This window comes from Hemiscyllium ocellatum, chromosome 5 (assembly GCF_020745735.1).
Source record: "Hemiscyllium ocellatum isolate sHemOce1 chromosome 5, sHemOce1.pat.X.cur, whole genome shotgun sequence".
NCBI classification, from domain to species: Eukaryota; Metazoa; Chordata; class Chondrichthyes; order Orectolobiformes; family Hemiscylliidae; genus Hemiscyllium; species Hemiscyllium ocellatum.
The window spans coordinates 132,613,003-132,640,877 of record NC_083405.1 but is presented as its reverse complement, the minus strand read 5'-3'; the positions used below and the strand labels follow the sequence as shown (position 1 = coordinate 132,640,877).

The 27,875-nt window shown below is 44.3% G+C and overlaps 1 protein-coding gene across 3 annotated transcripts; it reads left to right on the top strand.

The window, feature by feature from the left end:
* Window positions 1-603: 603 nt before the first annotated feature.
* eef1db (eukaryotic translation elongation factor 1 delta b (guanine nucleotide exchange protein)) lies at window positions 604-27,640 on the top strand. 3 transcript variants are annotated; one of them, XM_060825213.1, is made up of 9 exons: window positions 604-661; window positions 8,935-9,070; window positions 14,622-14,693; window positions 17,804-17,878; window positions 19,873-19,951; window positions 22,539-22,651; window positions 23,594-23,794; window positions 26,551-26,745; window positions 27,551-27,640. In XM_060825213.1, exons 2-9 carry the CDS (start codon window positions 8,939-8,941, stop codon window positions 27,587-27,589), a joined length of 906 nt encoding a protein of 301 aa, XP_060681196.1. In that variant the 5' UTR covers window positions 604-661; window positions 8,935-8,938; the 3' UTR covers window positions 27,590-27,640. The 3 variants fall into 3 exon arrangements, with proteins under 3 accessions (XP_060681196.1, XP_060681197.1, XP_060681198.1); XM_060825214.1 differs by lacking the exon at window positions 17,804-17,878; XM_060825215.1 differs by lacking the exons at window positions 14,622-14,693; window positions 17,804-17,878.
* The last annotated feature ends 235 nt before the right edge of the window (window positions 27,641-27,875 follow it).

The window sequence follows — 27,875 nt, the reverse complement described above, 5'->3', positions numbered from 1 at the left end:
CTCTAAAGAAGGAGGCTGTGTGGTGTGTTCTGTGGTGGAAGCAGATAGAGTGGAGGCAGAGGAATTGGGAATACGGGCTGGCATTTTTGCACGAGGTAGGGTGGGAAGAGGTGTAATCCGGGTAGCTGTGGGAGTTGGTGGGTTTGTAAAAAATGTCAGTGTCAAGTTGATCGTCATTAATGGAGATGGAGAGGTCCAGGAAGGGGAGGGAGGCGTCAGAGATGGTCCAGGTAAATTTAAGGTCAGGGTGGAATGTGTTGGTGAAGTTGATGAATTGCTCAACCTCCTATGCAGTCATCAATGGTGTGATTTCCAGAATATTTCAATGCAATGGCCAAATTGAGAGGACAAAGTTAAAAATCACACAACACCAGATTATAAGCCACCAGGTTTATTTGGAAGTACAGTGCAGGAAAAGCACTGGAACCTTGGGTAGTGAGGAGGAACCCTCAATCTGGGATGGTCACTGAATGAACACATTCCCCTCTGCGACGGTACCATCTGATCCACCAATAATGGGGGGCGGCGGGTTCCCCTAGGTGCTGCACTCGGTGGTGCAGTCCGGTCCGGCGCATGCGGATGCTCTTCAGTAGGGGTGGGGCCGCGAGTGCGCAGGCGCGGTTTTTCCGGCACCACTGGGTGAAGGCAGGGACGCTGCGCGGTGAGTGTCCGGTAGAGCGGCCCTGACTCCGCGTTACATTCCCGGGCCACGCCGAGGAGGTGGCGGCGGGGGAGGGAGTGGAGAGAGGGAAGGAGGGAGTTCCTGCTGTGGGTGACCGTTAAAATGAAGAGTTTTGAGTTTGTTTTCGGGGTTTTGGGGGGGGATGGGGGTAGATCGCGCTATCCGCCCCCTGGAGGCACCGGTTGTGAACTGCAGCGTCCACTGCCCACGTGGGGCACAGGAAGCTCCCAGTCTCTGGATGGTGGTGAGTCTATGGAACTCACTGGCACTGAAGGCTTGGAGGCCAAGTCACTGAGTACCTTTAAGGCAGTGATAGATTTGTTCTCGATTAGTGTGGAGATCAGATGGTATGGGGAGAAGGCAAGAGAATGGGGTTGGGAAACTCATCAGCCATGATTGAATGTCACAGCAGCCTTGATGGGCCCAAAAGCCTAATTCTGCCCCAATTTCTGATGGCCAAGGGCCTCCTGGCTCAGAGGTAGGAAACTGTGTGCTACAAGAGCTCTACATTCCTCCTTTCCCCACTGTAGACCTTCCTTGGGTTTCCTTTTGGAAGATTCTATACAATGCAGTGTTGGTTTTGATTCCTGATGAAAGGCTTTTGCCCAAAACGTCGATTTTCCTGCTCCCTGGATGCTGTCTGACCTGCTGTGCTTTTCCAGCAACACTCTATTCTTGACACTGTACTGAGTACGGTCGTTTCATTGACTCTCCTAATCCACAGACGCTTTGCTGCAAAGGTCAGCAGCATGGAAAAACGGAGACACGTTTAAACCTTCCTCCCTCAAATGCATAGTCAATAAGTTCTTAAGTTTAAACTTGATATTGAGAAGATTTTAAAAATATTTTCTTTAATCAGTTGTTGTTAATTTCAGTTCTTTGTGATAAAGTAATTGGAAACACATTTGAAAGGCAAACAATTGGGTGGGGACTGGACAGGGGATGGAATGAGCTGAATAGCTGTGGGTGTGCCATTGTGTATTTATGTCCCAGACAGTGGCCATTTGGCCCATTGAGTCCATACTGTCTTTGGAGTAATCCAGTTGGTTCTATTGGCTTGCTCCATCCTTGTTGTTTATTTTCCTTTGAGTGATTGTCATCTTTCCTTTTGACATAATTTGTAATTTTTGCTTTTGCAACTCGCCGTGGGATTTGGAGATGGGACGTTGAAGGTTCTTCCTCGCGTTTTGTGTGCCATCAACCAATAGAAACCGTTTCTCTGGTTTTAGCATAAAGTGAGCACAGGCTGTGACTCCTGGTTTTGAGGTTACAGATCATTGGTATTTTGCAAGGACGCGATTATGCTAAATGATCTCCTTCTCATCCTAATGCGGGGAATCGGTACAAAAGGGTTGGGTTGTTAAAATGCCGAATCTGCATGAAGTGTAACCTCGCTGTCTCAATGTTTGCCTCAGATCCGTGGCGGCCGCTAACTTGTGCAGTTGCTGACTGCATCCTGATTACATTCAGGCAAACCTTCAGCGCTTCCCACCGTGGCCCTGTGAAGATTTATTTGAGGCCACCACACAGAATACACAAAATGACATGAAGATTGTGTGGAAAATAAACCCTAGCGCAAACTATGGGGCTGAATGGCCTGTTCCTGCGAAGTACATTCCACTTAATTCTAGGTGTATTTCGACAGGCTAACCAGTCTACGTCTGTATTTTGGAGCGCGGGTGTTCGTTGTCATCAGGGGTGGCGTGTCTGTCAGCAGACAGTGACTTTACGGTTATGGTTGATTCCAAGGGAGTCCTCATACAAAACGGGTAAACTCGGAAAGATTTGCCTGAGTTTGTGGAGAATGGCGAGAGCTGAATTGAACTGTAAGTACAATGTTGGACTGTCAGACTCGTCAGCTGTGATACTGTCAATGGGGGCTGACAGTTGTGATACAATAGGAGAGTGTTTCAATGACCGGGTTGGTGATGGAGTGGGACCAGGAGGTTCTTGCTCGCTGAGAATTGTCTGATTGTTTGAGGCCAGCATGTGTCACTGGTACCAGGGAACGTGGACGTGGAGTACAGCTGCTGCTCCCTAATGCACAGGGTTCACAGTGGATTAGTGTGTGTTACCAGAGTACTGTTAGTCAGCAAACTGGAGGCCTGCTTGCATTTATATAAGTGCCACTCAGAACTCAGGATATCCTAAAGTGTTTACAGCTAATTAAGTGCTTTTGAAGTGAAGTCCCTGTTACAGTGTAGAAATGTAGGAGTCAGTGTACACAGCAAGCTTAATATATCAAGGACCTGATCTTTTCTAATGATATTGAGTGTGTGTGCTTCCTTGATCGTTGAAATCCCATTATAGAATCTTTTAATGATACCTTCATTTGACATCTCACTGGAAAGATGGCACCTGGTATAATACAGAGCTCCATCCATTGGTTGGTCAGGTCAGAAATGAGACTCAAACTTTGATTTAGGTGTGAGTGCTGATTTAGGTCTAAGTTAGCTTCAGATCTCGGACTGAGTTCAGATCAGGAGAGCATACACTCTTATCGTTGCCAGTGGGGACTCCTGCAGGGACTCCAGTTGAGCCCTGGGAGTAAGCAGCTGCCTTGGCACTCGTTCCCCACTGCCCACGCAGGCACTGCTTTTTTGATCTGTCCTTGAGGTGGTGAGCTATAATGCTGTATGTTTGTATTTGTGGCAATCATTTTTTAAATGTTCTCTTTTTTTTCTTCAATGCTGTCAATTGTAGGATAACAAGGTGAGTACCTATCATTATACAGCATCCTTTCAACTCCTCTCCCCTGTCCCTCCCTACCTTTCAGGGTCTTCTCTAAAGCACCTAGTGTTGCAGGGTTTATCCTGTAGAGACTTGTAGCTCTGAGCAGCCCAGAGTTTGCTGTCGGATTAGACCATGTGCCCTCACAGCATCTGCCTGTTAGACCAAGTGTGACTGGAGCATTCCCAGAGCATGGACTGACTATATGGAAACCAAGCAGCTGGGTCTGCCTGATGTTGGTATTCCTAGTGGTTATCAAGTTCTCTCTGATCCCTGATGAAGCTGCTGTGTGCTACATGTTGAAGTGATGCTTGTGGCTTCCAGCACAAAGCTAATGACCATGCAAATTTCATTGTGTGCCCCTCTGTCCCCAATACAGTACTAACTGGTGGTCTGGTTCCCTACTCATCTCCACCGGGTTCCCTCACTCTGCCATGGAGCCTGCTTTCTAACCTCCCTGACTCAAGGGAATCCGGAACTCTTTACAGTGTGGGACTAGGACACTGTTCCCTGATCACTCAGACTCAGAGTCTCAAGATCACTTTTAAATACTATTTGCTGACGCTATACATTGAGGAGGTTACATTTGGTTGTATGGTTATCCTCAGAAAACAGTGATATCTGAAACACAGGCCGTCTGAATGTAGGCTCTGCTGTTTACCTGAAAGCTGCTCTATCAGGACTTTCCTGCCTGGTTCACCTAGTCAGTATCATTTGTTAGTGACTATTTGAAGTGTGCCATCCCTGTTTATTTCCTTGTTTACTGTGTTATCTCTTTCTCTTCTGCTGTGTTGAACTGGACGCTGCAGACGATGAGGATCAGGAAGCATCCCTATCTGCTGGAGACGATATGGATGGACAAGTACAAATTCGATGAGGCAGAGAGACTGTTCCATGAGGGCCAGCAGGCCTTTGCTGCCTCTGCTGTGGTACAGGCTGCCCAAGGCGCTGAGTTGGCACCATCTACCTGGGTTGTGGCCACGGAGGATAGTCGGCAGAAACAAGAGGTGGGAATGACGCGACGGAGGAAGCAATCTCAACGTGCCTGCCCAGAAGAGGTGGAGCGTTCACGCCAGCTGGAGATGACCGGGCTTCCTATGAAAACTGGTCCAGAGCCAGTGAAGGACACAGTAACCACAACCAAAGCAATTGGCAGGGATGCCAAACCCAGACGTGAGACACGCCCCCTAGTTGCCTGGCATCAACTGGTACATGGTGTCTGGCTCAACAAGAGCACTTTCGACGAGGCTGAGCGTCTGTTCATCCTACGGTCACAAGTCTGCGACATCCCACGCTCCCTCCCCATCCCAACCTCTGGGGTCACCACTGCCCCAAAGTTGTGGGCAACTCCAGATGAAGGCTACATCAGCGCTACCCCTGCCACCCCCATCACTCCCAGTTTCCCCACCGGGCGAGACCCCAGTTCTCTGGTCAATGGCATGTTCCCAAATGCCAGCCACTGCCCATTGGCACTCCAGGTTTGGCTGGAAAAGCCGCTGTACGATGATGCTGAGCGACTCTACCATGAGAAGCTGCATGGTGGCCCAGCCCGCCCAGCCCTGGTCAAAGAAGGCTGTCCCCAGCCAAAGGGCCAGAGACCTGCTGCCCCCAGCCTTGCTTCTGCCCATCGCAATGGCTCTCACAGCTTACTGTCCCCAGTAAATGAGGATTCTCTGGCTACTGCTCAGCACCTTGTTCATGAGGACAGTGAACTGGTGTGGTTCAATAAACCCATGTATGATGCCGCCGAGTTACGTTATCACCTGGCTCAAATGCGGAGAGCTGCCGACCAGCCTCAGAAACTAGAACCATTGCAGGCGCCACGAGTGGAGAGAGCTGCTCCTGCACCACCTTGCCCGAGGCTCCACGATAAGTAGGCTTGACACATATTGAATATTTCCTAACCGTTCCCCTTCTTTTAGCTGTGAAGTTAGTTTTGATTTTTGAGCCATCCTTCAGCATGCGTTGGATCTGCTTTGGCTTTGTGTCTCTAGCTCAATCCTCATGAAGTAGGGCCAGCACTGTGAAGGCAAGTGGATTTGGGTGGGATCATGTCTGCCTCCAGTTAATCGGGGCCATGTTAAGTCTTGCTGAGCCCCATTCGAACCTTGTTACCCTTGATCTGTGTGGATTTTTGTAGCTCGTATGTTCTGACTACTCATTTTTGGACTCACATGAGCGTCCACCCACAGGATTGGGGGGAGTAATGGAATTCAGAGGGAGTTTTACACATTGGTGGGGTGATGAATTTTCTGAGATAGAATGTGGGTGTTGCCAGTTTTTAGCTTCCAGTCTGTACACGACAAAGTTCCAACTTGTGTGAGGGGGTGATATGATCCAGGGACTCTGACTGTAATGGAGCAGTGAGGGTGAAGCAGAGTTGTTTTACATATACCATTGTATTGGATGTGGGTGGAGGGTCTGTCATGTTATATTCTAAAATAATGACGGGTGCAGAAAAGAATTTACTGGTAGTGCTATGTTTATTTCCGTGCCTTTTTATGTTTTCTTAATGTAGCCTTCATACCTGCGTTAATTTTATGTTCATTCCTGCCCTGTGGTGCATTTTTCAATGGAGTGTGGGTGTAACTAACAATGTCAGGATTTGTTGTGTATCCCTAATTGCCCTTAAAATGCTCCTTTTAGAGGGCAGTTGAGTCAACTATATTGCCATGGATCTAGAGTCACATGTCAGCCAAACCAGGTAAAGATGGCAAAAGGGTGGTATGTTGGCTCAGTGGATAGTGCTGCTGCCTCACAGCACCAGGGACATGGGTTCAGTTCCTGCCTTGGGCGACTGTCTGTGTGGAGATTGCACATTCTCCCTGTGTCTGCATGGGTTTCTTCCCACAGTCCAAAGATGTGCAGGCCTGGTGAATTGCTAAATTGCCCGTAGAGTTAGGTGCATTAGTCAGGGGTAAATATACAAGATGGGGGAATGGGTCTGGGTGAGTTGCTCTTCGAAAGATCAGTGTGGATTTGTTGGGGCGAAGGGCCTGTTTCCATATTATAGGGTATCTGTCTATTTATCTATTTCCTTCCCTAAGGGACATTAATGAATCAGAGGGTGTTTATAATCTATACAATGGTTTCATTGCCTTTGTCACTAACGCTAGCTTGTAATTCCCGATGTATTATGTTGAATTTAAATCTCACCCTGGCGCCGGTTGCGTTGAGGGGGTTTCGGTGTGTTTTTATGAATTGCTGATTGATGTGGTAATAGGGCTAGAGCCTTCAGACAGCACCTGTTAAAACCCATGACCATTTCCATCTAGAAGGACAGCAGCAACAGAAACATAGGAGCACCACGACCTGCAAGTTGCCCTCCAAGCCACTCGCCATCCTGACTTGGAAATATATTGCCATTCCTTCACTGTTGCTCGGTCAAAATCCTAGAATTCCCTCCCTAAGGGCATTGTGGGTCAACCTACAGCACATGGTCAGCAGCAGTTCAAGAAAGCATCTCACCCCCACCTTTTCCAGGGCAACTAGGGACGGGTAATAAATGCTAGCCCAGCCAGCAATGCCCATATCCCAGGAATGAATTTTTAAAAAGCCTTGACTAAGACAGAGCGGGTAAGGGGACAGTAAGTTTCCTTTCCTTTCCTAAAGGTGCATTGGCAGAACAGTTGAATATTTAGAATAATCTGTCAGTTTCTCAATGGGTTGTACTTGGAGCTCTGTTCTTAGTTTAGACCTGAATAAAAATTTTCAAATTGAATTATCAGTCTATGTTGTGGTTCAGTAGCATGACCACTGCACTACCGTACAAAGAATTTAATAAAAAGTGCAGACTGTGGCCGTTTGGTCCATCTGGCCTATGTCACCTCTGTTGAAGAACAATCCAGTTCATCCTCCTGTCTTGTTAATTGTCCAGCTCCCTACAATCATTGTTCAGACATCCTGATGTCCTGTCTGCAAATAATGCTCAATGAGTCAAACTTCAGCCATCCTATTGTCCTTTAACTGTGTGCCAGGGATTCTTGAATCTGATCTTTTCCTTCCTGTTATCTGTCAGTGCTTTCTGTCCCCAGTTGTGCCAGTTCAGTTTCATTTTTGTTTCCTAATATCCCTGCCATCTCTGGCCTCCCCTGCGTGGGTGAAGCCTGTGGACCCATGCTGCCCATGATTGGTAGGTGTGTTTGTTGATACTTGCTCATTCTGTTTCTCTGCATCTGTACATACACTCTCTCCAATGCCTGTGCTCTGTATGATAAACCCCCTGGCAGCAGACAGTTCCATTGTCATGTGACACAAGGAATAGAAAGTCAATATTTTATTGAATGGTGCCTTCAGCAAGTTCTGATGTAGGACACCAGCTCCAAAATGTTACCCGAGTCTCCCTTTCCAATGTCCCCACTCCTTTTTCATCCCATTCACATCAAATGGAATCCTATTTATTCTGCTCCTTAGTTTGTGAATTGCTTTAAATATTGCATAGTTTCATTGTTATTGTCTGTAAATTTCTCTCAACCTTTTCCCACAAGCTGCAACCGAGCTATAACAACTAAAATTACTCACCCTGGTGATTTTAAAACGAGCATCTCTTAATGACTCCTTTGTCCCACAGGTGGCTGATGTCTTGTTAACAGACACAGTGAACATGCTGTATTTCAAACAGTGCTTTTTAACAGCATGCTCCCTGGCTAACCACTTCTCCCAAGTTCCAGTCTCCCTCAGTTAATCGGGCTGAGAGGAATAAGTAACTGAGCACTTTTTTTTAAAGGAGTGTTTGGCTGCAGCTTGTGTTGCTGTAAATGTTGGGAGTGGTTTTTTTTTCTGAGAGTGGGGAGGCTGTGGTTTTTCTGACTCCTTGGACAGGCTATTGGGGATAGCCTAGAGGGCTGGCTTTCTGCTGCTCATTTCTGTCATCACATGCTGCATGTTGCATGGTTCTCAGATTTGATTTGTGGCACTGTTTAGTTTTTTTTTGCTGCTGCTTTACAATAGGAAACATGGAGTGAGAGGCCACCGAGCAGTTACCCAGTACAGTGAGAAAGGGTTAGTCCTTTCAGCTCCCAAGCTGAATTGAGTTCCTGGGCACAAGAGGACATTGTGATGCACTCCATGGTTCAATAGCTCACAGCCAAAATTCATATGTGGACATGATATACAACGAGATGATCACTCTTGCAGAACCACTGTGACTTGGCATCTTGTTGGATTAGAGGAGTAGACTGGAGGTGTCACTCCCATATGGAGTGAGCTGTGTATGCCATCTCGCCGCCATTTCGTTTTGATGTTGAGGGGCAAATGTGGTGTAATTGTGTATTAAATATGTTATAATTACTTACTCCCTTAGTTATTATACAGTGCATCGGGGGAACAACAAATCTGTTTTAGGCAACATCGAGAGGTAAGACAAAGTGCAAATTCCCGCCGCCTGACCCCTCCTATTGAGCTACCATGTTCCAGTCTATTGATAGTGATGTGTTGTGTAAATGTAGTGAACCGTATCTCTTTACTGTACTGTGAACTACTGTGTCTAACTGTGCCTAATGTCTGCCTTTCCTACCTTACAGGAACATGGCAGTTAACTTCCTTGCAGAGGAAAAGATCTGGTTCGATAAATACAAGTATGATGATGCCGAGGCTCAATACTACATTAAACTGAACAGCCCAGTCTCCGGCAAAGTACAGAATTCGCCAGCCAAGCAGGTACGTTACAAAACATTAGTGTTAAACTTGTTTAATCAATGACATTATTAACCCTTCAAGTAGTGACGGTTTTGCTTTTTTTTTATTCACTCAAGGGGCATGGGCATTGCTAGCTGGCCAGCATTTATTGCCTGTCCCTAGTTGCCTATTAGGAGGTGGTAGTGAGCTTCTCCAATCACTGCTGTCAGTGGATTGTGTTTTCCATTTGAAGAGTTGACTTTGTGAGATCCTGATCCACATGACCTTCCGTTGTTTAAATGGAAGTATCAAAATGTGGCTGTTTTAATTGAAAACAGAAGCATGCACAGAACATCAGTCAATGGCTGAAGATGAACTGCTTGATAGCTTTAACTTGTAACCCCTTATGTTTTTCCTGTCAGGTGCTGCATGTTCTGCTGTCCTTCCCCCTATTTACTACTGCTACTTGTTTCCAATCAAAACTTTTTCATCCCCGGCAGGTCTGACTACATTAATGTAGTCACCCTAATAGATTCCGACAGCCGGAACATTTTTGATGTAAAACACCAAGAATTTGTATTTAATAGCACTTAATAACAGGGTCAATCATCCTACAATGCTTAGATAACAGACAGTGTTTGAATATTGAGACACAAAGTGAGACATCAGGGCAGGTGATCAAAAAATTGGTCAGAGAGGTAGATTTTCAAAGGAGGAGACAGAGGTTTAATTAGGGAGTATCAGAAATTTTCCAGTGTGCTGTCAGACAGCTGGGAGTCCTGACTGTCACAGAGCTCAGGACCATATCACCCATGATCAGATTGATGAATTTTGTAGCAGCATTTTGTTAGGTTTGTGACAAGCAGCACTTAGTCAAAAGTGTCCAAAACACAATCCTGTCTTCTTTTTACTTTGAGTAGTCATTCTGTTCATCTTCTGGAGAAACTTGAAAGTTCCTTCCAATTCAAACCTAAAGTCTCACTTTTCTCTGTGATTCGCACCTATAAATTGTACGGTGCTAATGTTTGGACTCTCCTGCAGTCCCTTATCTTTGAGCTAATGCAACAAAGCTGTCCAGTTTGTAAGGAACATTACATCCATATCCTCAAAAGTAACTGCTAACTTCTGTTTAATCTTGATACCAAATTCTATCTTTGCCACTGCAATGTTCCTCGTACCACAGAGCAAGTGTTGGAATAGAGGCTGTTGTTTTGGCAGTATTAGCTGATTATAACAGGCTGCTGAAAATTTACTTTGTTGTACCTTGTTGCCCTAACTAATGACTAACACACAATTGTAGTGATTGTAATGAGGTCAGCCAGGAAGACCTCATAGAATGAGTTCCCTGATTGGACCAGATTGACAGCCCAATCAGGGAGTCCTGGCTGACAGATATAAAAGTGCTTGAGGGTGGTTAGTGAAGCCGGAAAGTGGGTAGGCCGTCCTGACTGCTGTCACCCCAGGCGGGTACCAGGGCGGGCTGTCCTTGAGGTGGTCGAAAGATGTGTCAGGGCGGACCGAGAACTGGAAGGAGCATGGGGTGGACCGAGAGCCAGAAGGTGGGTAGGGGCGGGCTGCCTTAGCTTGGTTGGAAGGTGGGAGGGACGGGGACTTGCTGGGTCTGTATTGTCTGCACTTTTGTATGTAACAGTACTGTCTAATGTACAGATGTCATTGTCACTGTCTTGTCATATGTGGAACTGGGATTTGAGTTTTGTCCTCATCTCCCTGTAAAATGGTTGAACGGTAGGGTTTGGGGCCTAGCTTCGCTGCTCCTCTCCCTTGTAAAATTGCTGTCTCTTGTGTACAGCTGTAAATGTTTTTTGTAAACTGTTTTGTAATTTGTTTAATAAAATAAATAAACATGCATGAATATCCTCGTGATTTTCAGGGAAAGGTGGGCACTGTAGGGAGGGAAGTTTAGTACATCCAACTCTATTTTGATTTAATCCCTGCCCTCCCCTTCACTGTTTGATCACACAGCATTGCCCTTTGATGTGAAGGGCACTGCTTATCACTGGCCACTTGGGTGTTTCCTTTCTTCCTGGTGTTGGAAACCGAATAAAGATTCGAACACTTGTGCTTTTCACTGTGTCCCCATACCTGCACACACACACAACATGGATGCCTGGGGGAAAAAGACATGACTATCAGAGGTTCTGTTGACTGTGAGAAAGGAAAAGAAAAAAAACACAAGTCTCCCCACCTCCCCCAACTCTATTTTGATTTAAATTCGTGCCCTCCCCTTCAATTTTTCAAAAAAAAAATGTCAAGCATTCTATTTATTCTGAGAGCTGGCTCTGAGGGAGCTGAATCAGTGAATGGAGGACTCTCCACTTTTTTCTTTTTAAAGAGGAGAGGGGACTGATGTTGAACAACCTGGAACCCCACAGTCAGTGTCTGTTATTTATTGCTGTTGGTGTCTTTCTACTGAGGAGGAAAAAAAAATTTAAAAAACAGGCATGTCAGAGATTCTGTTGACCCTGAAAGCTAGTTCTGAGCAGGCTAGACCCCGTGTCAAATACTATGCACGTGTAAGTAAAGGGTGACTCGGTGACAGGATGCCGGCTACCACTTTTCAGTGGTGATGATAAAGAAAAATATGATCTTGAAGAAATTTGCTTGCAACGATTGTCTGAAAGTTGGGCGTTAAGCGTTATGCTATTATTTGGGAAGCTTGACTTTTTTGATCCTGCCTTCGAAGACTGGGTTCTCAATGTGGAAATAAATCATTATTTCCAGGAAATAATTGTACAAGGCGACAACATTTGCTATCCTCCAGTCTTCTGGCATTATTCCTGTAGACAAGTTGATATCAAGATCAAATCCAAAGGCTCGTCAGTCTCCTTCCTGGCTTCCCAGAGAATCCGAGGGTAAATCCCATCCAACCCACGGGACTTATCTATTTTTACACTTTCCAGAATTGCTAACACCTCCTTGTGCACCTCAATCCCACCTATTCTCGAAGCTTGTATCTTCATATTCTTCTCGACAATATCATTTTTTTCCAGTGTGAATACTGACTAAAACTATTAATTTAGCACTCCCCGTCTCCTCTGCCTCAACGCACAACTTCCTATTGTTGTTGATAGGCCCTAATCTTATTCTAGTCATTCTTTTATTGCTTATGTACCTAAAGAAAGTCTTCGGGTTTTCCTTGATCCTATCTCCCCACGACTTCTCATGTCCCTTCCTGACTTCGTTTCTCTCTCTCTCTTTAAGGCTTTCCTGGCTAACTTATAACTCTCAACTGCCCCCAACTGAGCCTTCACGTCTCATCCTAACATAAACCTTTGTTCTCTTGACAAGAGATTCAACTTCTTTAGTAAACCACTGCTCCCTCACTCGACACTACCTCCCTGCCTGACAGGTACATACTTATCAAGGACACGCAATGGCTGTTTCTTGAATAAGCTCCACATTTCAGTTTTGCCCATCTCCCACAGTTTCCTTCCCCATCCTATGCATCCTAAGTCTTGCCTAGTTGTATCATAGTTGTCTTTCCCCCAGCTATAACTCTTGCCCTGTAGTACATACATATCTCTTTCCATCGCTAAAGTAAACATAACCGAATTGTGGTCACTATCAACAAAGTGCTCACCTACCTCCAAATCTAACAAAGGTCAGGTTCATTACCCAGTACCAAATCCAATGTGGCCTCATTCCTTGTTGGCTTGTCTATGTTCTGTCAGGAAACCCTCCTGCGCTCATTGGACAAAAACTGACCCATCTAAAGTACTCAAACTATAGTATTCCCAGTAAATATTTGAAAAGTTAAACCCCGCCTCCCCTATAATAACTACCCTGTCACTCTCGCTCCTATCGAATAATCTTATCCTTTCCTCTATGTCTCTGGATCTATTTGGAGGCTTATAGAAAACTCCCAACAAGGTGACCTCTCCTTTCCTGTTTCTAACCTCAGCCCACACTATCTCAGTAGGCGAGTCCTCAAATATCCTTTCTGCCACCATAATACCGTCCATTATTAACAATGCCACACCTCCCTGTTGTTTACCATTTTCTTGGTTCTTACTGAATCATCTAAGTCTTAATTGCTGAATTTGCTAATAATTTGTTTGGAGGTATTTGGAGTAAATTTAAGCTAGCAGGAAACTGGTGTAATTGTATGAAAATAAATTTGAAACATCCTAGCATGTTATACTAATCTTAAGATCATTCAGGCATTCTGAAATTGATTCCCCCCAGTGTTAGCCCCTGGAGCTGGAGTTACTCCCTCAGCTCCTGTCGGTTTTAGGTGAAAGAAGGAAGTGGAAATGGACCCTGTTCAATGTCTCACTTTGTTGGATATGACTAAGTAGTAGACAAAGTGTACCACTGGGTCAGGGTGCAGGGGAGTCTCCAGTGACTGTGAAGCTGTAGCCAAATCACAAGCCAGAGTGAGAGACAATGGATAAAGGTGGAGAGGGAGCCACCTGATGCAAGTTTGCTTCTAATAGTCCTTCAATCTGTGCTGTAGAAACTCAACAGCCATCAGTAGTCATCTTGTAGAAATATAGAATGGAAGAGCACAAATGGAGGCCATTCGGCCTGTCCTTACTATGTTGGCTCTTTGAAAGAGCTATCCAGTAAGACTTACCTCCGTTGCTTGTTGCCCAGTATACTGCTGACTTTTGAAACAAATGCACAGAATGCTGGAGGAACTCTGCAGGTCTGGCAGCATCTGGGAGAGAGAAACAGAGTTAATGTTATGAGTTATGAAGAAATAGTTCTGAAGAAGAGTCATATTGGACTCAAAGCGTTCACTCGTGTTTTCTTTCCATAGACACTGCAAGAATTTTTCCAGCATTCTCTGTGAATTGGAATTTTCTAATCCATTCCGCCGCACCAAAAGCCATTGCACATGGTAACATGATAATTGTAAATCTGTTTCTGGTGTCCACTGTTGATATAAGATTTCCAGCAAGAGCAGTATTTTGGTATTGCGCAGCTGACTGTGTGTTGCCATTATCTTTGAAATTTCCTTTCCACTTACACCACTCTGAGGCAGTGCATTTCAGATTGTCAGAATGCATGTTTTAAAAAGTGCATTGGTGCATAGAAACGCATTCCTTACACTTGTAAATGTTATTAATTATGGGATAGGACTTGAAATAGCACGTGACAGAAATGTTAGTGCTCCACTTTGCCTGCAGGGTCTCTGTTTCTAATGCTGTTAGTTCTGATCATTCTCTTTCTGTTGTTGGATGATGAATGAAATTTGGGTGGGATAGGAGAATTGACTTCTACAAACAAATTGCAATTTTATTCCAAAGACTGTTTGGTGAGGCTGTCCTTTTTCTGTACGGCCCACACTCTTTCTGTAAACATAGAAAATTGGAGGAGGACTAGCCCAGCTAGAGTCTAGCTATTCTCTGGCAACGAAATCACTGCCTTATGGGTTGGATGTGCGTCTCTATCCATCCTTCCTGTTGGTTGACTGGGGGTCCACTAAGTTTACCTGTTTCTTGCATTTTTACTGGTTTGCAATTTTCTACCTGAACCAGTGATTATAACCCACAGATTTTTCTTTTTATTTCTGCTGTCATTTGACCAGAGATCAAGCTGTTGACTAAATTCTTTCTGCACTACCTAGGAGAATGGAGCGAGTAACATCCTTCGAGACATTGCCAGAGCCAGGGAGAATATCCAGAAGTCACTGGCCGGAGTGAGTACCTGCTCCTCATAGCTGGCCGCAGACTTGAGATGCCCGTTTAGTTGTACATAAAGAATTTCCCAAAAAATGACAGTAACCTGTTTGAAAGCTAGGCAATGGTTTAAATTGTTTTTGCTCTGCATTCTGCTTTAAAATGTCTGCGCAAGTTGGTGTCTTTTCACGTCATGACTAAGAATAGAATTGGGTATTTTAACAAAAAGAACTTTCTTAAATATGTGACAGTAATAAAGCAGCATAATTTAACTAAATAGCTAATTACCAAAATTAACTCCCAGTTAAGTCTGAATGAAACTTTAGGATTGACTCAAATTGTAAATAAAGTCACATTCAGCTGATTCATTAAATTCCTGGTATAAGAAATGACAGAAGACAGGCCTATTTGTCCCTTTGAACCCATTGGTAGCTACTTACTATATTGTTGAAATAAATGCAGCCATCATTATCCCGTGTAGCTCTCCAACTGGATAATAGTATAAAGTAGTCAGTTTGCTTTTGATTCTGTTCTGTGTAACCAAGGGTAATGCCTATTGTATCTGATCTTTGCTGTGGGTGGAGGGAAGCTAGTGATGTGATTCGTAGAAGATACAGGACCTGGATTCCACAGGAGTAGATTATTGAGCCCCTGAGACTGTTCTGTGACTCGCTGAGCTCTGATATGCAATAAAGTTCCATATATCCAACTTTGTCCCCAAATGCCTTAATGTTATATAGAATAAAAGCATAGAATGTTATAGTACAGAAGGAGGCCATCTGACCATTGTGTCTGTACTGCCTCCCAAAGTGCTACTTAGCTAGTCCCATTCGCCAGCTCTCTCTCTCTCTGTAGCCCTCTAACTTCTTCACTTACAAATATATATCCAGCTCTCTTTTGAATCCTCCTGTGAAATCCACCTTCGCCACTCTCCCAGGCAGCGCAATTCCAAATCCTAACAGCTCTCTGAGGAAAAAGGTATCTCTTTTTCTCACTCCTGGCTCTCTTGCTGACAGACTTGAAATTGTGACCCCTAGTTACTGACATACCAACTAGCGGAAACAGAATATCCTTCTTTAGCCATAGGTTAACAGAATGCCATCAATCTTGATCTATTGACCCAGAGTCTGATGCTATTTGTTCCTAGTTTCACTACTGGAAGATCTGACTCTAATTTTTAGGCCATGTTCCCTCATTCTCAACTGTGCAAAGAGCTGAATCCTAGCTGTTCTTAATATCTTGGAAAATTGTCCCATAACCCTCGAACTCTCTCTAACAGCTATAGTTTGTGTAATTGTTTGGGATGGTGGTGAGGGAACTGGAGGGTGAGAAGAGTCAGTCTTCTTTATTCTGGACTTCTGTTCATGTCAATTTGAATAGTTATTAACTCCGAATTCCAGAAGGAGAAATCCGACTTAGTTCATATGTAGAATTCGGTCAGCGTCAGTAAGCATGATCTACTCCTTATAGAAGTTGGTTTGTACTTTTTGCTATTTCCTTGGGCTGTACTGGATTGTTCTGAATTAGATGTGTATCTGTTGCACGTGTACTTTTTAATTTCTCCAGATGCAGCTGAGAGAACACTAGATGGGGCTGTTTTTGTTTCAGTTAGCTGGTTTAACTCTCTGTACACTGAACATCCAGTGCAGTGTTCTCAGGATCACTTGAGTTAAGTAAGTGCAGCTAATCTCTCAAAAATGTTGTGCACAATACCTGATGCCACTAAAACGAGTATTTGAATGAATGAAATGTAAAACGTTTTGCCAAATTTGCATTGATCTTTGGCAAGACTTCATCTGGAATACTGTGTATAATTCTGATTGCCTTATTACAAAAAAATACAGAAGCACTGGAGAGTTTTTTTTAAACACTTTCCAGTCTGGGATGCTGCAGGTTTTTGAAAATTAAGCAAGGTTTTGATTGAGTGGGCGCATAGAGAATGTTTCCTCTTGTGAGGAAAAGTGTATCTAAGGGCTATCAGTATCAGAGAGTCACCAAGAAATCTAATAGGGAATTTCAGAGAAGCCTGTTTACACTGAGAGTGGTCAGAATGTGGAGCTCAGTATCACAGATCCCCATTGAGGTATGGGGATGTGAGGGAGTACGGAATTGGGGATCATGCCGATAGGGCTGTGCTAATAAGTTCCAAGTGCACCATAAGTGGCCTTGGGCTGCGTGCTTTGTTTCTGCGTTGTAAAGTGATCAGGCCCATGCCCTTTCATGTCTTGTAGAGTTGAACCAGGATGTTCCACATTAATCTTGGTCCTGTGAGAAAGGGATCTGAACTTCCCACACAACAGTTATGCAGAACATACTGTGGAGAGAGCCAATTGTGGGCTTAATATTTACAGACAAAGACACATCTCATTTGCATCTTAAATAGCTTCCATCTCAGTCAGTCCTTTGCTAAATCACTTAACAGTTTTTCTAAAATTAAGTATTTTATTCTCTTCCACCTCCCCCCTCCCAAATATTTCTGTGCATATCTGTGAAAGATGGCTGCCACGTTAGGTGTTCGTATTAGAATTGAGTTTGGAGAGTGACCACTCGAGTTCACACATGCCAAAGTAAATATTCACACTCTGATCAGGCATATCCCCACTCTCCCTGGATGGTTCAGCCAATGTTGGCAATTTGAATTTTGTATATAAATTGTGAAAATTCTGCTTCAACTTGACTGTGTTCTGAAGCACCTTAAAGCAGTGGGAATGAGAACTGCCCGTTCAGATCCAGTAGAAGCTTTGGTGCTTGCTTAAGGAGGGAACTTTTCTCAATTTTAAAAAAAAGACTATCTCCCATGAAAGAATAGGGAATCAAAGTGCACTGAAGGGAGTAAATGAAACTGACCCCCAGATCAGGGTTTTAAAAATTCACTGAATTGACACCAAGGTTAGTGACAATTAAATGGGTATCACACTGTTAAACTGGACCATACTGTTGAGCAAATTCATGAAAACAGCTCAAAAGTAGCAAAAAAAATAATAAGGCTGATTTGGGTTCCTGTCTTAAAGTGCTGACTTAGTGTAATGTGAATCTGTGTGTTTTAGTCTGCGTGGAGATAAAGTTGGTACCTTATGACGGTGTTATGAGACCACCACAGTACAGTGTGTGAATGTATTTTCATAATCAGATCCAATCCACTTGGGAGGCCAGTGATAATCCCAAAGAAACAATCCAGGATAACGTCGATCCCACTTCAAGCCACGTGAGATTCCATGGCAACACCAGTGTGGATTTTGGGTGGCATGCTGACCTCTCCCAGCACATCACTAACTTCACTAAAACCCATTACCTGTACTGCTGTTTGTAAACTTACTAAATTACACCATCTTACATTTTGGAGTGAGTTGAATTGACCTGTGCATTGTATATTTGTCTTGTCTTATGAACAAAGATGAGACTATGTCTGTGTATTTCTCCTCTGCTGTGTTATCACAATCCATCCTAGTGTATGTGTGTGTGAGAGTGCGCACGCATGTGCACTTTGGGGTGTTGATCTCTTCTGTGCTGGACTATAATTAACACTGGAGTGTAAAGTACTGATCACTGAATCATACATCCTTTCACCTTCGTGAGCTTCCACGTTACACTCACCTCCATGAAATACCCACTATTTCTCATGGAAAAGGGCCATACTGTTCCTGAGTTGTTTCCAGTTTTTTTGTAGCTGCATGGGAATTGAAACAAAGAGTTTTAATAATGTCTGCTGACACAGCACTAAAGCTCAGTTGCTTGTTTTTGTTTCCTGAGAAGAATGCCTTGCTTGTAAATCATCAGAATGTAAGTACAGTGCTGCAGCTTTTTTGGTTTGGGGGTGGGTTGTAGTTGAGCGATTCCATCTCTGAGCGATTCTTCAAATTTGCCTTTTCTTTAATGACATAAAATGTGGCTTTTTCACACTTGCTGCATGCAGAGCTGAGCCGCACATTTCTAGTTTGTCTGGTGTGCGTCCTGCTAAGGGAAGCATTTAAATGCCCACCATAGCCAGGTTAATTTTTTATTTCATCCACAGCACCCTGTCTCTCAATAAGCTTTTGGACACGGGTGCTGCCCAGTGTCAGGGTAAGCCCCATCGGAGTGAATCTGCTAGTTGGCGTGTAACAGTTGGTGATTGCTGTCTGCCAGCTTCATGCCATTCACAGTTTGGCCTTCCATATTCAAGTCTGGGCTGCCCTTTACCCTCTTTGAGCCTGAGCGTGCTGATGAATCTGTGTTGCCCCCACTCCCAAGGCCAAAAGAACCTTAATAAGGTGTGCTGCATAGAACTGAATGTTCTGTCTCAGGTGAAGTTTGAAACATCCTGCTTGTTATATTGCATTCTCCCTTGGGGGTCACCTACATGAATCCCTGTCCTCAGCTTTACAACACAGTGAGAGGTGCTGTACATGACGAATGGATTTCTGCACTGAGGTTCTGCTTCCCCCTGAAATGACTGTACTTTCTCACCAGTGCTTATTGAGTTTGGACCAAGGGGCAGTTCCTGCTTCCATATTCCCAGTGTTTCCCTCCGAGCAGCTCTCTATTCCCAATAAAGGAATGTGGATCTACATACAGCCCACTATTCAATCATGGGAGTGGGAGAACTATCTGCCCTGAACCCATGCATTGCTGCAAAGTCCATTTAGTCTGGTTGGAATGGATTCAAATAGTGACCTCAGGGAGCTTCTCATTGGCAACAACACATTGGCACGGAGTCAAGCTTCATGGCTCTTTCTAACCTGGAGGGAAAAACCCCTGATGCACTGAGCATTCAACTAGCTTTTTTTTTTCATTGATCAGTTATCCCTGAAAAGAAATTTCCTTACCAAATGCATGAATCAGCAAATGTGTGGGCATTCGGGGTTTCCTTTCTTTGCTTGCCCTGAGTATGTATGCGTGAGAGAGAGTGCTTTCTGTTCATTTCCAGGGGAGTCCTTGTTTCTCTTTCTGTTGCACCCATTTGGTAAGACTCTGATTTTGCCGTTTATCATTAATCAGAACACCTACTGTCACTCGACCGCTTGCCAAATGGGGAGGAAGGCTGGAGGAAAAATGGGCTCACTCGCTGCTGTTTGAACATGTCTCTCTCTCTCTCTCTCTCTCTCTCTCTCTCTCTCTTACTCTCTCTCACACACACACACACACACACACACACACACACACACACACACACTCTCTATGTGTGCGTGTAAGGCTAATTTCCGTGTGCTCTTTCCTCAGAGTGCTGTGCAATGTTCAGATATCGAGATGTGTGCCCGGGTCATCAGCCTAGAGAAGGAGAATCAGAGCTTGCACCAGGGTAAGTGGGAGTTTCTTTCATCGGTTTGTCAGTTTGGTCAGTGTGCTGTGACTGTAAAAGGGGAAGAGGGTGATGTGGAGATACGTCACTCTTATCTGAGCTATCTGCATTGTGTTAGTGATTCAGCCACATGTTCTTGCATTGGCCAGAATATTGGGAGTAATCCATTTGTTGCTCTTCAAGCTGGGCCTTGGGATTTGTTGTGGAATAATCAAGATGCCAACTTGAAGGTGTCTATCGTTTGGGAAAGACATAGCATCAAAAGCTAGTGAAGTTTCCTGTGAGCCATCCCATTGTGACTTGGAAGTAAATCTCTGTTCCATCACTACCCAGATGGAAAGGATAGTGATGACAAAACAGCTTGTATCTGATGAAATGTGAGCGTTGCTGCCTGGTCCAGCATTTATTGCCCATCCCTAGTTGCCCTTAAGAAAGTTGCAGCTGCAGCTTTGGGCTTGCAGCTTTGAACCGTTGCAGTCCACCTGAGAACTCTGTTCAGAATTGAGTTCTGAGCAACTCATGCTGGACTCCAAAGGTTTACTCTTTTTTTTCTCCACAGATGCTGCCAGACCTGCTGAGTTTCTCCACCATCCTCTTTGTGCTGGTCCCAGATTTCCAGTATCTGCAATAGATTGCTTTTTATTTGGGGTTGTTATATGATCAGAGTTTGAGCAACTTGGGTGTCTATGCTGGTGTTCAGAAAGAGCAGAGTTTATTTGACTTAACTTCATTTGTTCTTCAGTCCATTAGAAACTTGAACAAATCATCCACATTTTTACTGCTTTCTCACTGGACCAGGCCCTTTAGCCAAATGTTTTCCTGCTAACCATAGTCACCTCCTGAAAAGCATCCACCTCATGGCCCAAGAAAGTTTGAAATAAGTACTTGGTACTTGGTCTCCACTGCTGTGGGTCCACGATGTAGACTTTACTTCACACAAGACCAAGATCAATACTTTTTCAAAAACCCACCAATCTGCTGTACTCACCAAGGAGGAGTTATTTTCCCTGGGTAACAGGAGATGCACTGCTTTTCTATAGGTATATCAGGAATAAAAGAAGGACTAGAGTAAGATTAGGGCCAATCAAAGATAGTATTGGAAAGTTGTGTGTCGAATCTGAGGACATAGGAGAAGCGCTTAATGAATACTTTTCGTCAGTATTCACATTGGAAAAGGACAATGTTAGTGAGCACACTGAGATACAGGCTACAAGATCAGATGGGATTGAGGTCGACAAAGTGGAGGTATTAGCAATTTTGGAAGATATGAAAATAGATAAGATCCTGGGTCAGATGGGATTTATCCTCGGATTCTCTGGGAAGCCAGGGAGGAGACTGCAGAGGCTTTGGCTTTGATCTTTATATCATCATTGTCGATAGGAGTAGTGCCAGAAGGCTGGAGGCTAGCAAATGTTTAAAAAGGGGAGTTAGGACAACCCTGGTAATTATCGGCCAGTGAGCCTTACTTTGGTTGTGGGTAAGGTGTTGGAAAAGGTTATAAGAGGTAGGATTTATAATAATCTGGAAAGGAATAATTTGAATAGGGATAGTCAACACAGTTTTGTGAAGGGTAGGTTTTGCCTCACAAACCTTATTGAGTTCTTCGAGAAGGTGACAAACAGGTAGATGAAGGTAAGGTGGTTGATAATTTTCCACACAGTTGGCTATTGCACAAAATACAGAGTTTCGGGATTGAAGGTGATTTAGCGTTTGGATCAGAAATTGATTAGCTGAAAGAAGACAGAGGGTGGTGGTTGATGGGAAATGTTCATCCTGGAGCTCAGTTACCAGTGGTGTGCTGCAAGGATCTGTTTTGGGGCCACTGCTGTTTGTCATTCTGGGCTAATGGCAGAGTTCTTGGCAGTGCAGGTGAACAGAGATCTTGGTGTCCAGGTGCATAAATCTCTGAAAGTTGCCACCCAGGTTGATAAGGGTTGTTAAGAACGCTTATGATGTGTTGGCATTTGTTGGTAGGGGTTTGAATTTCCAAGCCACGAGGTCATCCTTCAACTGTACAAAACACTGGTATGGCCGCACCTGGAGTATTGCGTACAGTTCTGGTCACCGCATTATATGGATGTGGAAGCTTTGGAAAGGGTTCAGAGGAGATTTACTAGGATATTGCCTGGTATGGAAGGAAGGTCTTACGAGGAAAGGCTGAGGGACCTGAGGCTGTCTTATTTTTGGACAGTAGAAGGTTGAGAGGTGACTTAATCGAGACATAAGATAATCAGAGGATTAGATCGGGTGGACAGTGAGAGTCTATTTCCTTGGATGGTGAAGGCTAACACAAGGGGGCATAGCTTTAAATTGAGAGATGATAGATTTAGGACAGATATCAGGGTAGTTTTTTCACTCAGAGTAGTAGGGGCGTGGAATGGCCTGCCTACAGTAGTAGACTCGTCAATGTTAAGGGCATTTAAGTGGGCATTGGACATACATATGGATAATAATGGAATGGTCTAGGTTAGATGGGCATCAGGTTATTTTCACAGGTTGACCCAACATCAAAGGGCCTGTACTGTGCTGTAATGTTCTATGTTCCCAGTATATGCACTTGATGCATTTCCTCTTCGCTCCCTGTTAGTGGTGGAAGACCTGCGGTTGGCAATGTCAAAGTTGGAAGCCCGTGTGTCCACATTGGAGAAATCTTTGGTCAGAACACAGCCTGCAATCTGCCCACAAGCCCAACACAACAAGGTAAATCTTCTTACCTTTTGCTCTTCCTCCCCTCTTCTCTATCTCTCTCTTCACCCCCACTGCCCCAGAACATGGGCTGGACCCAGGCTAGGAGAATGGATTCAGTATCTCACCTGGCAGCCTGAATGTCAGTGTGCTATTCCACGTGCATCATGTAGGGCTGCGTCTGACTCTGTCCACGTGCTTCATGTGGTGACCATATGCACAGGACCTTTAGCAAAACTGTAGAAAGGGTTACATTTCCACAAAATTCCATCATGCTTCAGGGATTGTGAATGATTTAGGGGAAAACAAGGAGGGGGAGGGGGGAGTTATCAGTGAGTCCCTGTAAATAGGAGAGTTTTGGTTGTGGACATTTAATTGGGGAATAAAGTTGGAGTAGCAGGGGTGGTGACCTGAAAATGGGGAGATTAGTGGAGCGAGGGATTTATTGAGGGAAATGTCGCGATGTACAGTGAATGGGGAAGAGTTCAGTAAATAACCTGGCAGTGCTATAAATGTCAACTCATAATGACGATAAAGGATATTCTACATTCTAATATAATCCTGCAGCTTCAGAACTGTAGGCTGCAGACCCTCTGATTTAGGGCTGAGACAGGCACTGAAGGAGTGCGGCACTGACAGAGTTTACAGGTGAGATGTTAACACAGGCCATCTGTTCTCTGGAATGGGTATAAAATGTTCAGCAAACCTTTGACACAGTTTGAAGCTTGCTGTCTCATTCACTGTCTTCGCCACCACCCCTTGACATTGTCATGGTTTCTCCATGCTACCCCACCCTATATTTTCCTGACCCTACCTCATAACTTGCGATTGCTGCCTCTCACTGGCCAGTTTATTGGTTTTGTCTAAGTCTCAGTGTGAAGTTGGTTGACTTTCTCCTGTCTTGCTACGTACTGATTTTTGTCAATAAACCTGTGGCCATTCCACTTGCGTGTAAAGCCCAGCACAACGAAGCCCGAGGTTAAGAAGAATGAAGATGATGATGATCAAGATGACATTGATCTCTTCGGAAGCAGTGATGATGATGAGAAGGCAGAAACGGATAGGGTCCGTGAGGAACGCTTACGTCAGTACGCGGAGAAGAAATCCAAGAAACCTGCCGTCATCGCCAAGTCCTCCATCCTCCTGGATGTGAAACCAGTAAGTGATCCTCCCTTCAGCCAATCCAACACCCCCTCTCCCACACGCGCGCACACACACACACACTACACTTCATCCCACGTCCTTCCAACTAACTAATATAGTGTACACAGGGTGAATGTTTTACTAACCAAGGAGTTGGTAATTAGAGGAAAACAAATTGAAGGATATTGACAAAAGCAGCAGAGGCAGAATGAATATTGTAAGAAACACAGAGCTCTGGTCATGGGAAACTTGAAACAAAAACAGAGGGAGAGCACGCAGGTCTGGCAGTTTTGACAAAAGGTTACTAAAGATTGCACTGCGGGTTGTAATGTGGATCGGAAGCAAATCAATTAATAGCACTCAGCGCACAATACAATCTCTCCATGAAAAGGAGGGCAGTGCAGGAGAATGAGAGTGATTGAGAAACTTTTTCAAGAAACTGGCTCAGGCACTACCTTCTGTGCTATCAGATTCTGTCAAATCAAGACTTGAAATTTTTAAAACTTCGGAATTGTAGCACAGAAGGAGGCCAGTGGTTCTCCCAAGGAGCCGTTCATTTCATGTCACTCGCCTGTCTTCTCCCCGTAATCCTGCGCATTCCTCCTTTAACCTTCCCTTTTGGATATCACCATTAAAGCTGTGTCCAGCAGTGCATTCCAGACTCTAACCACACTGCATGAAAATCATTTCTCATGTTGCTGTAGCTTCTTTTGTTGGTTTTTTTAAACAGATAATTTTATTGAACTTTGCTTTCTTTACAAAACCATTCAAAAATAAATTACAACACCAGATAACCTTATTCTATATGCATATAACAACAAAAAGGGAAAAAAAAGCATGAACAATACAACTGAAACACTACTAAAACTATGTGCAAAATAGACAAATCAGCGAAGGTAGTTAATGAACAGCTCAGCACAACAAAACACTCGCTCTTGACCTCCAAGAGCACTGAGTATTGCACACTAAGTACTCAATTCTTCCTTCAAGGACATCAAGTACACTAAGTCATAGCTACACGAAAGCCCTAGTTAAAATGACAGTTAAATTTGCATCCAAGTAGTCCAAAAGGGCTGCCATCTCCTGTAAAAGATTTTCTGTTTTCTGATGCACTATACTCATAAAAAAAGTCCAGAGGGATACGTTCCATAATAAGCCTGTACCAACCCAACAGGTCTGGGGGGTTTTCAGAAACCCAACACATTAAAATATTTTTCCTAGCGCGGAAAGTGAGGATATTAAAAAGTTTTCCCCTTGTGCATCCAAAGAGGGGATATTGGGTAGGCCCAGAAGAGGAGCGATACAGTCCATCTTAAACTTGGCCCTGAAGACCCTCTCTGTAATCCCTGCTACAGAACTCCAATAGATATGGAGCCTGTGGCAATTCCATAAACAATGAGTGAGAGTACTGGTGTTTATCTTACACTTAGGACAAAAGGGGGTGCTCCCAGCTTATACTTTGAGAGACGGTCTGGGGCCAGATGGATCCTATACAGAATCTTTAGCTGCATGGCATGGGTCCTATTACAAATCAAAATCATCTCTGCATTCTCACAAATATCCCCCTATGCCTCCATGGAGACCTCAACCCCTAGTTGCTTCTTTTGCCTGTTACTTTCAATGAGTGGGAACAGTTTCCCCTCACTAACTCTGCCTAATTTTATAAAGAAGGCATCCCTTTGTGATATAGTTGAGTGAACAGTTCATGTTATGAATGGGAGTGAAGCTGGCTATGTTGCCAAGTGATATCCTGAAGTAGGCTATGGGGATCTCTCCTCAATATTCTGATCTCTTCACAACACATTCACAAGATGGATTTCTTGGCTTTCACCACCACTCACTCCCTTACTGCATCCTTTTTGCAGTTGTAAGTATTTCTGAGTCAAATCTGCATACCTCCACCCAGAAACATGTAATTCCCTTCATCAGAAGTCTATTGGTCCTTTGATCTCCACCTCTGAATCTCACCTTGACCTGACCTCACAGACTCCCATTCCCCAAATAAAGAAACATAATTTTCCAGCGTGTACACTGTTCAAGATGTAATCCCAGAAATTGAACCAGGAGCAGCAGGCAAGTCATTTTCTGGAGTTATAGAGCTGATTTTTGTTTCTAGCCTTTTAAAACTTTACTGAAGTCTGTTTTGTAATTTCTGTTCATTTAAAAGCATTTCTTAGGATTTCTGTATCTGTTCTGATATTGTTTAAAGTTTTCATAGCCTAGACGGTGGGGGAGCATGGATTTTAATTTAAATGTTATTATTTAAGTAATGGAGATGTGATGCAGTCCCAAGGAGATTCCTGGACCCCAATTGCAATTTTGATTTGATTGATGCTAGTCACATGTACCTAAGTACATTAAAAGTTTTGTTTTGCAAGCAGTAATGGCAAATTGTAGCAACAAGGACATACAGATCGTAAGGTACTTAGACACAGTGGGGCATACAATTTAGTATACACAGTCGACATTAGTGATGTTGGCAGGAAACATGGATGCATAATTGAGCATAACTTCCCAGTCACAGCCCGTACAGGAAATCCAGCTCTTGCCTGGACTGAAACTAGGTTTATGACAGCAAACCAATGGGCGATTGGCTCCCTGCGGGGGTGGGGTGGGGCGCAGATCGCTGACGTCAGCGAAGGCTGGTGCACAACTGAGATGGTAGGTGGACACGTACAGACAAGAGCAGCTGTTTTGGACAGTCAGTGTTGTTTTTCTGAGAGGGTGATTTGAACTGTCTCTGGAGTGAGGTGCGGACCTGTTCTCTGCAGTGGGACGACGAGACAGACATGGTGAAGCTGGAGGAGTGTGTGCGGACTATCCAGATGGACGGCTTGGTGTGGGGAGCCTCCAAACTCGTCCCTGTCGGGTATGGCATCAAGAAGCTCCAGATCCAGTGTGTGGTGGAGGATGACAAGGTCGGCACAGATCTGCTGGAGGAAGAAATCACCAAGTTTGAGGATTACGTGAGTATTGAACTGTAAAGCTGGCTGTGGTGGGAGGCTGAGGGAATTTGAAACATTGCTGCAGCTGGGTCAGTTAGAATTGTCATGGTAGGGTGGAGTGTCTCCCTCGCATCACTTCCCTCACATGTTCTCCAAAGCAGGGAATAAATCAACTATTTCTTCAATATCCTTGAGCCATGATTACAGAATTCCTTCCCTAATGGCCCGCTCAGAATAGCTGCATTGCACAAATCACAGAAAGCAGCCTAACACCAGGTTGAGGACACCAGAGATGGGCAGTTAATGCCAGCCTTGCCTCAACACCAGACCCCCTGGTGGGACTGTGAATGTCTCAGAGGGTTGATTCAGGGCCCTATCCACCCAACTGTGATATAGAACATAGAAAAATACAGCGCAGTACAGGCCTTTCGGCCCTCGATGTTGTGCCGACCGAAGCTTACCTAACCTACACTAGCCCAATAACCTCCGTATGCTTATCCAATGCCCGCTTAAATGACCATAAAGAGGGAGAGTCCACCACTGCTACTGGCAGGGCATTCCATGAACTCACAACCCTTATTGTGTCTTGAAAATGTTCCATCTCCCATCCTCCAGGGAGCTGCAGCCCATCAATGTCCTCTGGACTCTATGCTGACAGGACACTCTTGTTCCCCATTACCATGTTCCTACTTCTGGCACTTCCATGATAAATCCGTTCTGGGGTTTGCATCTGCAGATTTTATCCCAGTGCTGTACTGCCCTAGCAGCCTGGCGGAAAGTTGGTGTCACTGGCTCTTCTAATCAGAAACTTTTCTTTCTTTTTCAGGTGCAAAGCGTTGATATTGCTGCTTTTAACAAGATCTAAAGACTGCTGAGTCTTTGCAAAATTACTGAAGAATAAAGGAGAATTGAGATACCTATTCTGTCGTATCTTTATCAAACGCTCGGAAGATGGAATGCCTATCCTTTTATGCCCCTCACTGTCCAAGGCCACACACACTCCTTCCAGCTGAGGCTGGGAGTTACCTGTGCTACTTTCAGTCTGCTATACTGTGTTCAGCTTATTTTCCATATTAGAGAGTGCAAATGGGCTGGGAGATGGTTTTGCCTGTTCCACGGGCATGACCATGACCTTTGGTTGCTTGCTGTTT